The sequence below is a fragment of the Copadichromis virginalis genome, linkage group LG14, assembly GCF_057382275.1.
Source record: "Copadichromis virginalis isolate Kocher_CV1m ecotype Utaka linkage group LG14, C_Virginalis_male_GT1.1, whole genome shotgun sequence".
Lineage (NCBI taxonomy): Eukaryota > Metazoa > Chordata > Actinopteri > Cichliformes > Cichlidae > Copadichromis > Copadichromis virginalis.
This window is the reverse complement of record NC_140631.1, coordinates 11,394,844-11,409,301: the sequence shown is the minus strand read 5'-3', so window position 1 is coordinate 11,409,301 and position 14,458 is coordinate 11,394,844. Positions and strand designations below refer to the sequence as shown.

At 41.8% G+C, this 14,458-nt stretch overlaps 1 protein-coding gene across 3 annotated transcripts in view; it reads left to right on the top strand.

Moving 5' to 3' along the window:
• Positions 1-14,458, top strand: part of lsamp (limbic system associated membrane protein) — a 484,055-nt gene that overhangs the window by 455,368 nt on the left and 14,229 nt on the right. For all 3 annotated transcript variants that reach the window (XM_085479337.1, XM_085479336.1, XM_085479338.1), the window contains one exon: positions 11,781-11,912. In XM_085479337.1, coding sequence (XP_085335463.1) covers positions 11,781-11,912 — 132 coding nt within the window. The remainder of the gene's footprint in view (positions 1-11,780; positions 11,913-14,458) is intronic.

Below are 14,458 nucleotides of genomic sequence, written 5' to 3'. Positions count from 1 at the left end.
ATGCATGAGGACATGCAAATGAGCGCAATCCAGCAGAAGTTTGCTCGCCGCTGTGCGATTCACATCCCTCGTCCACATCCTCCTCACTACCCCACTGCCACTCTCCATCTTCCCCTGCTTCCTCTCCCATCCCTTACTTGAAAAGGTAGGGCGGGGGGGGTGCACAATGTTTTCCGGTTGTGTCCATCCCTAAGCAGTCCCTCACCCCTGCAAAGTGCTTTAATTGATGTGGAAAACCTCAAGTTGTTCGTGCAAACTTTGCAAACAATGCAAATCAGTATCCGGCACGCATTTGCTGAAGTGCACTTCTTCCAAGCTGCTCAACTCGTCCCAACTTGCTCCCAGAAATCCCACTGTTGCATGTCCCAGAGGCCGCAGGGGCTCTCGACAGTAAAATGTGGGTAATTATGTGCATTGTCTTTTCAGAATGGCTGCATCGCAAATTAGAGAATGGCAGAAAAACAATTTGAGCTCAGTGTCTGAGAAGTAGTTAAATACCAGCTTAAAGACCAGCTTTCAATTTTGTTATTAAAGAAATCAGTAACTGATCTGCATTCAGCTGATGCGCTCAGCTATGAGCACAAACACTGAATGCTTTACACACCTGGGACACAGGCTTTTTCTTCACTTTCCAGTCGAGTTTTCCACCAAATTTCACATGCTTTAAAACGATGACGGCAGGGGAGACGAGCTGGCTCGGGTGCTCCATTTAGGGCATCACTTCTCAACTGCGGGCAGCTGTAATGCAGCTTGCTGTATAACTTAATCATTCGCAGATGCTTCCTGTAATTCTCCATCATTTCACGCTTTCCATTTACAGTATCCTGTTGTTTTCGTGCATCTTTGAGGGGGGTTACGTCCGCTGCAGTCCAAATTCACACGGCAGAGGTATTACTTTCCAATTCCTCCCTGAAACAGTGCTTATCAAAGAAGCGGTTTCCAGTCACCAAGCACATCAGCAAAGGTAATTTAATTTTAGGTTTAGATTTTAGCCGTTATGGTATAGAGTTCCCTTTGATCAGGAAATAGTTTCTCCCTAAGAGCAGCAGTAGCTCCTAAAATCCAATATGTCTTAAGAAGAAGAAGAAAACAGGAACAAATCATGACACTTAGCATTTTCACTGGAAAAATAATAGCTGCTTCCCAGTGTTGTTCATTGATCTGTTGTGCATATAGAGAACAATCCACCACCTATTCCCTCCGTGTTTCTCATCGAGCATTCTATTGTTAGAGCAGCTCAAGGCTACCGGCGCACCAAATGCCCCCACTCCAAGTGCACTGGGAGAAAAGTTGGAAAGAAACACTCTCACTAAGGAAATGTAATCAATAGACTTGTAGCAAAGGCATTTCAGGCAGGGGATCAACTCTGACCTGTATTCAGAGATATTACAGGTGCAAGGGGAGGCACATATATGTGTGAGCTTGGAACAAAAACACAAGATGTAGTTTTAGTGTTTGTGCTGCCAAAAAAGCCTTCACTCTCAGGAGTTTTTCACAGCCATTTGAAGAAATAAAAAAAGAAACCTAAGCGTATCCTGGGTTTACAAAAGAATGTACAGATATAACATATACATGCATAAGTTCGACCTTAACCTCAGATGCTGGGATTAACCCTTTAGCAGAAACACATTTTTGCAGGTGTTCTAAAATTGTCATCCATCAGACTCTGACAGCTGTTTTATGAAAGGCTTTCGTGAAAAATTCCTTCAGCTGCAAAATATTTGTGGTTTCTCTCGCGTCTGTTTTGTCTCCCTGCGCAACATCCGAGTTTGATTCACACATGGGCTTTTTTTAACTGGGGCACTCAATAAACCTACATTTCTTCTCTTTGAGCCGTTGAGTTTGTGTGCTGGTGTGGCTGGGGTCATTATTCTTTGGAAAGATAAATTTCTGGGTTAACTTTCAGCTGTCAGACAGATGGTCTGACGTTATCTCAAAGCACCATTTGATGATGCTCAATTTGTTGTTGAATTCATTGCTTAGTCTTTGAGGGAGTATCGGAGGTCCATCTCATTACATTTTTACCACTGTGCCTCACATTCGGTGTAAAGTTCACTTCCTGGAAAGCTGTGTTTTGTCTGTGGCATGAGATTCAAAAATGTATGCTATTTGTCTGCATGTGTGGTGACAAACCATTAAAGCAAAGCCTCCACCGCACATGCTGGTCACATTTGTGCAATCTCTTTGTGACTGCACATGCATCCACTTTGAAACTAACAGTTGCGAGAGCTTTTAGTAGATCTTGAGATGAAAACCAGCTGGTTGTCACTTGAAAACGAGCCACCTGTCGATGAAGTTCCTTTCAGTGGAATGATTTAGTTCAAATCACAGAGATCTTTTTGTAAATCCCTTGCTAGCCGGTCAGCAGCCATAGAGAGAAAAGAGGGAAAAGGGTATTTTTTTTGGAGCCACTTGTAACTGTTCTGAGTACACTAATTGTTGTTGCAAGTGCACAAGATGTCATTTGCTCCACACTATACCAGTTTTCTCCCCAACATGCTAAATACTCTACTACAGTATTAACAGATTCAAATCCCCCCAAAACACAACTTAGTTGAAACATAAACCAGGTTTCGCTCCATTTTTAGTCATGTAGTAATCACCACGTTGCCCATGGTGATGTTTGTAGTGGTCCTGGGTTCTGGTAGGTTTGGTCAGAAAGTGATAACGCAGCATTATAAGTTATAAATAACTGTGCCTGCAAAAGAGTAGGCTGTGATTAATAGTCCACCATCCCTTTTGGCAGTGTCTATCACACATACACACGCACACACACTGGAGGAGGCAGGTCTTCAAATGCCCTGGCTATCAATAATCTGCATCGCTAAATTATAAAGTAACCAACATTCATCATACACCTCTCTGCTATTAGGCTAAGAAACAATCAGGTAGTCTAAGGAGCTTGGAAAGAAAAGCATCTGGACTTCTTTGAGTTGCTTGAAGACGTTTCACCTCTCATCCGAGTAGCTTCTTCAGTTCTAAGGGTCAAATGGTGGAGAGTCCCAGATTTAAACCCAGTGGGAGTTTCCCCCCAAAGAGGGACAAAGGACCCCCTGACCATCCTCTACCTAATCCCATGAGCCAAGGTGTGAAAGCGGGTGTGGGTCACAATCAGCCAGGGTTTTGGGTGAGTTCATTGTGAAACCTGGCCCCACCCTATCATCCTGAGGTCAGATGGCCCAGGATGTGAGTGGGCGTTAAGGCGTCTGGGGAGGGAACTCCAAAACTGGATTATAGATGGCAGAGAGTTGGTGTCATAAACCACCGCCTCTGTTCAAAGATGGTCGCTCACAGTGGACATAGATGGCTTCTTTCACTCCTCTTTCAAACCATCTGTCCTCTCTGTCCAAAATATGAACGTTGGCATCCTCGAAAGAGTGTCCTTTATCCTTAACCCTTTAGAGCCGATTGGAGCGGGAACGCTCTGTTATGCGTAACTATTTTTAAATCCCAGTAGCACTGCAACCACGTAAGCTAGCACAAAAAATTTTTTTGCATATGAAACCGGAGGAGTTGTACTTACATCTTATGCCATCAGCTTGTCCTAGGTTACGGTTTCCTTCCACATACAGCTTTGCAAAAACTGCATAAAAAGCACTTGCAGCAACAAAAACATAATATTCCAGAAACACGCTTTACCGATCCGATCAGCTGTCCATAACACTTCCTACGTTGGAATAGATGTCAGCGCGAACTTTTGCATTTCCGCCATTACCTGCCCGAAACCGGAAGTGACGTCATTTTCGCGGAAATGTAGTCTTTTTTGCGATCAGGGCCTCAGGGCCTATACTGCTCTTTTTAAACGTTATCTTTGACTTTATGACTTTCTGTATCGTTTCTGGGATGCTTAGGACTCATATTGCACTGCTGGAAATAGTTTATTTTGATGCATATGCTGCTTTTTTGCAAATTTGCAGTATAATATTTATTTTCGTTTTTCCTGCAGTGTATAAAAATTGGTGTATTTCAAAAATAAAACTATGAAGACACTCAAAATAAATTTCCTGTGGTGGGAAACTATTTTGTGCAACTTTTTTGTATTTACAGTTTTGAGGGATAAGCCTCTTAAATTTCTCTAACTACAAATATGTGTTAAAAAATCAAAAACGATTTTCAATTTTTTTGTAGTTTATTGCACTTTTTTGCAATTTATGTAATTACTATGCACTTAATGAATACATATTATTAAAATCTGGGCTATAATGGTTGTATTGATGTATAGCAACTTGAAATGCTCCCAAAAATGGCTCCACAGCATGTAAAAATATAATATAAGCTCTGGCGGACTTGGTTCTATGGTAGGTCTTAAAGGGTTAAGATGCAGATGGACTGCTGAGTCTTGTCCTGTGGAGGTGGCTCTTCTGTGTTGTGCCATGCGCTTGTGAAGTGGCTGTTTGGTCTCTCCAATGTAGAGGTCTGGGCATTCCTCGCTGCACTGTACAGCATACACCACATTGTTAAGTCTGTGTTTTGGAGTTTTGTCTTTCGGGTGAACCAGTTTCTCTCTGAGCGTGTTGCTGGGTCTGAAGTACACTGGGATGTCGTGCTTGGAGAAAACTCTCCTGAGTTTCTCTGATACACCGGCTACATAGGGGATGACAATGTTGTTGCGTCTGTCTTTCTTATCCTCACTCGCTGGTGTCTGATCTTCTTTTCTGTGCCTCTTTGCTGACTGTAAAAACGCCCATTTAGGATAGCCGCATGTTTTGAGTGCTTCCTTTACATGTGTGTGTTCCTTCCTTCAGGCTTAGAAGGAACATGTTCTGCCCGGTGGTGTAGGGTCCTAATTACTCCAAGTTTGTGTTCCAGAGGACATATCTCAGCTAGCTTGGAAATGCCTTGGTGTTCCCCCAGAAAAGCTAGAGGAGGTGACTGCTGCTCCTGTGACCTTAACTCAGACTGATGGATGGATGGATGGATGGACTTTGTAGAGAAATTTTACAAGCCTAGTTTTTAGTTTTATTTTAGTCAAGTAAAACGTTTTGATGTTTTCAAAATCAATGAATGCAACAATTCCTATCCTGCTGCCTGCCCTTTGACAGTTGGAAACAGGACATTTTTTGCATTTAATTAATGTTTCAGTAATTAGAAAGCTTCAGGCTTCATGTACTTTATCTTGTACATGTAAAAAATGTATTTTTTTCTCTATTATGGTTTAACAGTCATTAGTGTCCATTTTTTGTCTGAAGGTTGTAGTGAGCAATAGACCTTGGCATGTTGATAACTCACATTTCATCCAAGAGGTTTAAACAAGAAAGTTTTTACCAGTTACTCCTCTATATAAGGAGGCTCTATATAATAATTGCTGTCTGGAAACTGGAAACTGAAGAAATACAGGAATGCAATAACTTTCCATGTTATGAAAAGGTCAACAAAACGTTATTTATTTAAATGTATCAACACGCATGCTATATTTCAAAAGAGGCTCAAATGTTTACTTATCTAAATTGTGCAAAATAGCCAACAGCTATGAGATATTAAAGTATTTTTTCAAGCAGAACATCAATATCAAAGTGTTTCATGAAATCTGAAGGCCTCACTTACATTTACATAATTGCCATTTGCAGCGTAGCAGCTGAAAGCTTACAGTTAGTTGGTAAATCCTAATTTACCGTAGATTTAATGACAATTATTGCCAACTGTCATTGTAGCTCTGTTAAAGCTAATAATTGGTACTTCTGTGATATGGTGAAACCAGAAGGCAAACATTTAGTCTGTCTTGTTATTCTTATTTGTGGAAGTAGATATACAAATTATTAGCTTGTTTTTTATGATAAATTAGTAAATTGTCTGTGTTTGCTTTCAAAATCTAAAACTAGTTCAGAATTTTCCTGTTTTAGTTTTTATCTCGGGAGTTATCAAGAAGCAAGTATATTGCTATAGGTTGGAAACATTCTCGGCTGTGAAGTAACTTTTACTGGCTGTCAGTGACGCTAATGGCATTATTAGCTATAGCTAGCTATAACTCCTGTCTTGGGTTAGTCAGATAATACAGCATTTATCAAATGTTGATATAAGTACTTTCAGCAATTACAGGCAGAAGAATTAGTATAACAATAACTTCTGAACATCAAAAAGGGTGATATTGTCACGGCCGAGGCCGCTTCAAAAGGTGACAGGACTCAAATGCAGGACGCTGAACAGCACGTAAGTAGTTTTAGAGACGATGTTTAATTACTCAGAAAATATTCATAAACAGGAAAGTGAGTTTAACAAGTACGAAGTGCCACAACTGAATCAACAGGGGTCTTAAGCCGCCTGGGCTAAGTAACAGTCTGGTCCTGGTCAGTGGGAACAGCAGTTCCGGGGATTGGGCTGGAGAGCGAGTCACACTAGGTCCAGGAAAAGGGTCAGGGTCACTGTAAACAGAGTACAGACGTTCAGGTATGGATAAGGAGACATATGGATACGCTGTTTGTTCAAAATCCTTCTTCGTACTGCGTACTTGCCGCGGGTGGTCGGAGATGACGTGGAGGGGTGAGTGGTCCGGGTGTGTGGTCCAAAACTCCTGGCGTGGAGGCAGAGAGGCAGGTAGGTGGTTTGGGTGAACAGCCTGTGGGACTGTCAGGTGGTCCAGTATCCGGGTTGGAGCTCTTCGGCAGAGATTAGTGTTTGGCAGCTTGGTGTGGCTATGAAAAAGACGCACAATGAGACAAACACACAATGAGACGAGGTGATTCACAAAGTGCATGCGGAATCATGGTGGTGGCCTGCACTGACTGGTGTTAGCTGAGAATCTGGCGAAGAGAGGTTGAGTGCGCTGGCCTTATGAGTCCCCGGCTAAATTACCCACAGGTGTGAGCGATCAGCAAAACACTGAGGCTCCTCCCAGGGGTGGAGATGCCGGCTCGGAGGGAGACACACTGGCACACACCCGGACCATGACAGATATATGTGAATATACAGTACAAGTGATCTTTCTAGCCATGCATAGCTTAGCTCTGATGCTAAATGTTTCAATATAACAGTAAACAGTGGAAAGATCAGGTTGATGATAGACATTTGTGATGCACAGCGAAGGATTACATTTTAGATCCCCTGTCTGGTTTATGACCAAATTCCCGTTAGCCTCAGCTGTGTTCAGTCTTTAATGGTAATTTTTAGAAATGTGAGCGTGCTAGCACACAAAGTAAACCATAACATCAGTGTCATCCTTGTGTATACTGCAGGAGAAAATGCTTCATTTAGGTAAAGCAAGTATTCAAAATACATTCACGGCATGACCTTGCCTTACTTAATGTATTCCTTTCCTATCTGACACCCACTCACTCTCTACTATCCAGATTAGCATAGAAATGTGATGATATAATATAGTGTAATGCCAGGTTTCATGGGGCTTTTCTAATGTGCACACTTTTGAGTCAGTCCCCGCTCTCGGTGCTCCCTGAAAAACCTTCAAGGAAATCTCTGTCCACCCCTGAATTCATGCGTGCAGGCTTCATACTCACCATAGAGACATTACGCCTCTGCACGCAGCGTGGGCACGTGTATGTACACATGCGCTGAGATTGTACACACACTCAAATCAATTCCCCTTAGACAAGATTAGCCAATCTATCTTCATTACGCTTCATTAAATAGATAACATGTGACGCGCTCGCTCAGTGTGTAGGATGTATTCTCCTGTGGGCGCAGACAAAGATGTGTGAAATGTAATTAATTGTTTCTTTACACAATACGTCTCGTTCCATTAATGAAAGTGATTGAGTTCCTCTTTATACACTCCAGGTTAGACTGGTGACAGTTCATTTCTACATTTTAACTAGTCTAGCTACTTCCTCTCATCTTGTTCAAATTTGCTCCTCTCTTCACTTTCTGTCTCTTTTCTTTGATCTTTTGCATTCACCTGGTCCCCCCACCCACCCAGCACTGAAAACCAAAGTGCTGAAGAAGATAGTGAGCTTCAAGACAATTTCCATGGCAACAGATTTTCAATCATACCTCTCCAATAACATTGCTCTGACAGTTCGTCCAGGGAGGGCTGAATATGATGTGGCTTAGACTTTGATCACGATCCCACTGATCTTTCAATCAACGTCAGATAATATTGAATCTCAGCTGACCTCCATCTCCATTAAGCAGCTGATTTAATCATTTAGCTTTCTCTCAGTTTCAAATATTGAAACTGCACACTGGGTTATAGATATCTGAAGGCATAAAATAATGCGACTAATTTCTATGCAGTAGTCATTACCTGGGGTTTTTCTCTGAGATTTATCGCAGAGATGTCAAAAGCAAAACTCCCATTGTTTGACTAACCTCCCGTGTCAGAGTCCCTGACACTTTCTCAGTGTTTCTCAGGGTGAGCGGTTCTGGGTTTCACAGAGCCTGAAGCCCCCTCGCTGCAAACTTTAGCGTGGTCTCGCCCACAGCTGAGACCGCTGACATTTACTGTTGTTACAAACAGCGCATTTTCTCACTCACCCTTGAGATCTCCCCTCTGCAATTTATTTCCACCACCACGATTCCATCATCCCACATTTCTTTTTAGATTAAGTGAAGTATCAGTCGATGTTGTAGTAGATATTATATTTCTCTTGGTCCTCGGAGAGTCCCTCTCCAATGCAGATAATTGCATCTTTTTTGAAGAAGAAGAAATTCACCAAGATCTGAACTTTTGGTTCATCTGCTTTTTCAAGAAGTTACTGCAATTTCCTAAAACTTCATTTACCACGAGGTGTAGATGTGTAGAATGGATACTGAAGTAAAGCTTGTTATTTTTGTTTGTTTTTTGTTTAGACCCAAATTATCACATATCAGTCCAGTTAGTTCCGATGCCACACATTCAACACATGAATTAATTGTGATATTACACACAATGATAGCACCACCTCTATGACTGAAGATGAAACACAGTTAGCATGGTAGCACATCAAAGAATGTGCCATTGTTACCTCCTGACCCCACCCATAGATCTCTAATAAGACATAGCAGATCTTTGCTAATGAGATGCCGAGCCACTGTGTTCTTTACATGGGTAATTAGCCGGATTGCTCGTTAAACAATTAGTCAGATATCTCTCTGGTAGTCTCTGTGCACTCTGTTCACACACTTTGTCCGACATTTGCAGATGCCCATTCCTACCTTAATTGAAGCTTTCAGACAAAGCAACTAATTCAAGTCTGCGTAACAAATTGTTGAATATTAGCTGCACTTTCACCTGTACAGTCCATCTAAGTCAGTTGGAATTTTTGAGCATGAGCCGACTGTGAATTTAAATGTTTGCTTCTGTTGTGGAATATGAGCATGAACGCATCCTATAATTTAAAATTGTCCCTTATTTATTTAGGCCTTTTTCTTGAGTGAGCCTCAAACAAATTTATGGTGTGAGTGCAGTGCATGTGTGATGTGTGGCTACAAATACCTGTTTACTGGTCCAATTGGGACGCCGTACATGACAATTCCTGCAAATCCAAAAATCCCACAGGCACCCCTTTGTGACTGACCAGGTGTGTGGAAATGAGAAGGCTTTGTCTCTCTTTCTCGAGTTGCAGCGGGTGTGTGTGTGTGTGTTCACTGCCTAGTTCTACATCAGTAATGCCTAAGGGCAGAGACTACCTCAAAGTGCTCTCCGTTTCCCAAGTGTGGCTAATTAGTGCAGCTACGAACACTTCACATAAGCAGGCTGTCACCTTTGAAGATATATGTCATATCACCTTGAAATGTGAAATAAGACAAAGTTGGAAAGAAATACATACATTGCATAATATTTGAGCCCCAAAGCTTCTAGTATATTTAATATCTGAGTCAGATTGGCCATTTTGCCTTTCATTCTAAACGTGGCCATGCAAAGCGTGGTGGAGTGGGCGGCAAAATAATGGCAGTAATCTTATTAAATCGTATATCATGAAAACACTGGTGAATTCTGTTTTGTTGGTTGTTATGTAAACTATGGGGGAAAAAATCATATAGTCTGAGCGTATATTAAAAAAGGCTTAAATAAACTGCACACAGGAGCGTCACACATTCAGTAAAGTGACTGTATGTAATGCCATGTGGCTCCATGCAGCTTTTTGGCTATCTGAGCTGGCTGTTTCTTGGCTGAAAGCAGACTTCCCACACTGAGCTCATCAAAGAAAAAGCAGCAACACAACTTTCAAGAGGCCCTTCTCGTACCCAGGGAAACAAATACTGCCATTTTGTAAGGAGCATGTTGTGGAGACGAGTCCCATTGTTAGCTAAACTTAGTTCTTCACTGGCAGCGACGTATATTTTGGGTCATAGTCATGTTGGAAGACAAAGTGACCACCCAGACTCAGTTTTGCTGCTGATTGCTTGACATGTTCACATATTTCTTCCTTCATGATTCCTTCCACTTTGATGAGATTCCCACTTCCAGTCTTTGAAATTTTTGGCTTCCTACTTCTGCGTGGCTTTCTTTGAATTTCTCCATGATACTTCTCACCTCAGTTGACACTTGGAAACTCTGTGACAACTCTGTGGATCCATCTCCTGCTTTATGAACATCAGCGGTTCTTTTTCTCAAGTCTAAACTGATTTCTTTTGTCTTTGACAAATTTGATACTTTCTAACTAACAGCTCAAACTGTCGCTGAAGTTTTGATACTATGTGTAAATTGGAAAATAACACTCATTTTTAACTTAAGCTTTGAGCATTATAAAGTTTAAGCACTTCATGGCAGTGGTTTGTGCTCTGGCTCACTAAAAGGGTCAGTTGTTTAAGAGGGCTAATAATATAGATTCTGGTAATTTGGGTTTTTTCTGAAATAATTCTTTTATTGTGTAAAAATATATTTTTAAATTTGCCTTTTAAGGAAAAGTAGGATGTTCAGAAATGCTATGGTGAAAATCCCATGCTCTGTTAAAAAAGACTTTGGAACATTTTTAATAATTTTGTTTGATTGCCTTATATTGCTTCCTTAGCCGGTAATCATCTTGTGCTAAACAATCCAGGCCTCAGAAGTCTTCAGTACAGAACAGGATCTCAGCTTGTTTCGCTTGCTTGTGCTTGCTCTGTTTTTTCCACAGCACAGGACAGAGGCTCTCTTGTAGAGCACACGTAGGTTCATGATTGTTGGAAGTGGCAACACATTCTCCACTCACATGACATACAACTTTGTTTGAATACTCAATATGGCAATTTTTACAGCAACAACTGTTGTTGAGCAAATGTTGGAATCCCTTGCTTGAACCCTACATGAACCTGCACACTAGCTTAACCATGTCCGTGCATAGTGTCTTTTCCAAAATTTAACCATGTACTTTTTCTTGCCTGAAACCTCACAATCTTATTTTATTATTATTTTTTGCCGAAACATTCCCAAGGAGTCAAAGCAAAAGTAAAAAGCAATGAATAAGTGAACAGTGAGCTTCCAAATGGGACACAAACCCCACATCTACGCAGCTTATGCATCACTAATGCCAAGGAAAACCTTGTGCATCTGACAGAACAGCCGTATTTGATGCATTCGGATGAGAACACCTCGGGTTTAACGCAAATAAAATAGGGCATGTTAATTATTGAGCTTAAGACTTGCTGTTTTCTGCTGTTTTCATCTTTTTTGCTAAGCTAGGCTTTTGGCTTCGAAAATAACAGCAGTATCAATTTCCACAATATGTTGAGCTGTTCCTTTTAAAATTGAACGGCACTTCATTAGTCATTGTTTTACCACTGATCATACAGCAGAAATCCATCATTTAGTCAGTTTCTCTGTCACTTTAATTTGTGTACCCTCCCGCTCTGCCTGCTCTCTTTGTTCCTCTCCCTGGTACCTCCTTCACTCATACCTCCACCTCTTTTGTCTTTCTGTCTCACTGCAGCCGAGCCGTTGGACGGAGAAGAGTACCTGGACATTATAGGCATCATGCGAACCCAAGCAGGCCGCTATGAATGTAAGGCCAGCAACGACGTCGCCACTCCCGATGTCAAATACGTCAATGTGATTGTCAACTGTAAGTAAATACAGAGCGCAGTGCGTGCTTTATTCCAAACTGAACACTGATCAATATCCTTGACACATTTAATGTCAAGCATTTAATATGATGATACACTCGGTGGATAAAAGCCTATAAAAGTCAAGATTGGAGGATAGGCATATGGGTAGAAGCATATAGAGTGTAACAGTATGACATGGAGTGAAGGACGTATGTTGAAAGTTTTGGAGCACCCTTCAATCTTCTCAAGATGAGTCCAGGTAGAAAGAGAAGCTCAGTAACATTGATTGCAGAAGTCATTGCCATGGTAATTCTCACATAACACATCATCATTTAAAGGATACTTCAAACTTCTAAACAAGACCACGTAATCACGTCCTTTCCACGGTTTATATCCTGACAAGTGTTAATACACTCGTCGGCTGTTCAGGATTGATGAAGAGCTCATGAGCCATCGCAAACCAACACCTCCCCCGAAGAGAAGTTACAGAATTCTCTTTGATCTGAATAAATCATGGATGGCTGTTTGCCCAAACCGCACTTTAGCCAACACTGAGTGCCTGAATTAAATGATAAAGATTATTTTATTAAACCATTTCCTATCCTGACTGGAAAATGGGCATTAATCCACTTGGGACACATTTTTGGCCATTGGGGTGGAAAATGATTATGTGTGGATGATGAATGCTAATATACTTGATAAATGTGAACTCAGTCGATTAAGTTCACTGATTAATCGAGACCTGGATAATCTGTTTGACATCGTTTTTTGAGCTGTGAGAGCTAAAACTGGAGCAAAATCTTACACTGAATCTACAAAATGTGGCAAACACTCAACTCACAAGTCGCAAAAAGTTGATTCTGTTCACCTGGACGTTTGCAGCGTTTTCAGTGGGAGAAATGTTTTGTCACTCATTCAAGTGACTTCTTCAGTCTCAGCTGACTGCAGGTTTCCCCAACCTTATAAACAGTACATTTGCACAATAACTGAACCTAGAGCACTAAATGAACAACGGGCTATAAGATCAGTACCTTCATCACTGATTATTATGCAAATTATCATGACCATTGATCAGAAATTGTTTATTTTTTTATTTTTTTATTTTTTGCCTGTCCCATTTGGTTCTTTAGCCATCAGAATTGTTGTCTGAAGACCAACAAGGATACCCAATGGATTTACTTTGCCAAATGGATCATCGTGGCATTGCCGTATTGGTCCATTTGATCGACCTTTGTTTTTATTATTTATTTTATTTTCAGATGTTACAGACGGGACAGACATGAGTGAGGGATAGGAAAAGGAGAAAGAAAGAGGAAGGAAAAGAAAAACAGAAGGGAAGAGGGACAGTGAGAAAGGGAAAAAAATAAAATAAAATAAAATCTCCTGGATCACCTGTTGAGAGAAGAAGAATAGAAAACAAGCAAAAAAAACCAAAGCAACATACTAAACACAACACCATCGCATTAATCTAGCTAAGTGTAAACAGCAGTAAATACTAAATATTCAATGTTGTTGTGCAGCACGCAGGACAGACAGCGCACAATGTGCTTTGAAGTAGCAGCCAAGAAAGGTGTAATTTAAGTCTACGAACAGTGAACACCCGTGTGCACACCTGTATGGATCAGCGCGCTTGTATTCAAATGGTTTCCACATGTAATGGTCTGCAAGAGGATGTAGAGAGCCATAGCCCCGTCCCCCAGGGCATGAAGCAGGCATGGAGGAGATCCAGGCCCCAGACATCCAGAGGCCCCAGAGTGCGAGAGCCCAAGGAGGACCACCGGAGGGGCATCCGTGCCACCTTCATGGGAAGGGCTGAGGATCCCCAGACGAGGCGTCACCCAGTAGCCACCGAGCAGAAGCTAGAGGGGGCCAGCACTGCCGGCAGCCAGCTGTGCCAGAGTGAACCGAGCCGCAGGCCCAGAGGCCGGAGGCCCGAGGGCCCCCCGCACCCCGGAGGAGGCCTGACCGAGCAACAGGCGCCAGGCCCCGCCAAGTAGCCACCGGGAGTGAGCTGGTACATACCTGAGCGCCCAGCCCCGGACACCAAGAACCACCAATGCACCGACCCCTGAGGGCATCAGTCACCGGCAGGGAAATTGTTTATAAGGTTGGGGAAACGCTGCAAACGTCCAGGTGAACAGATTCAACCTTTTTACTTGCCTGGATGATTGAGCATGCATCAAGTCAACTCACAAGTGTTTGTGATTAAATTCAAATTTCCTTTGCACCGCACTCACAGTTCTGCTCAGAAGTTTATGTACAGTCATTGTGGACTTGACCGTCAAGGTCATTTGGGGATTTAACGATGTCTTTGAACTGTTCTTTTTCATGACTTGACTTTTTAATTACAAAAACTGGGAGCACAAGTTTGAATGTACTTTGGATTTACTTTGAATTTACCTCCACTAATATCTGGTTTAATGTTCCTAAGCAAATTGCACCTCAACCAGATGCTACCAAGGTTCTGGCATTCTGGTTGTTATTTCTCTTGACAGAATCGGTAGAGTTCATTTAAATTGGTTGGTTTCCTGGCACAGACTCTACTTTTAAGCCCAGTCCACAA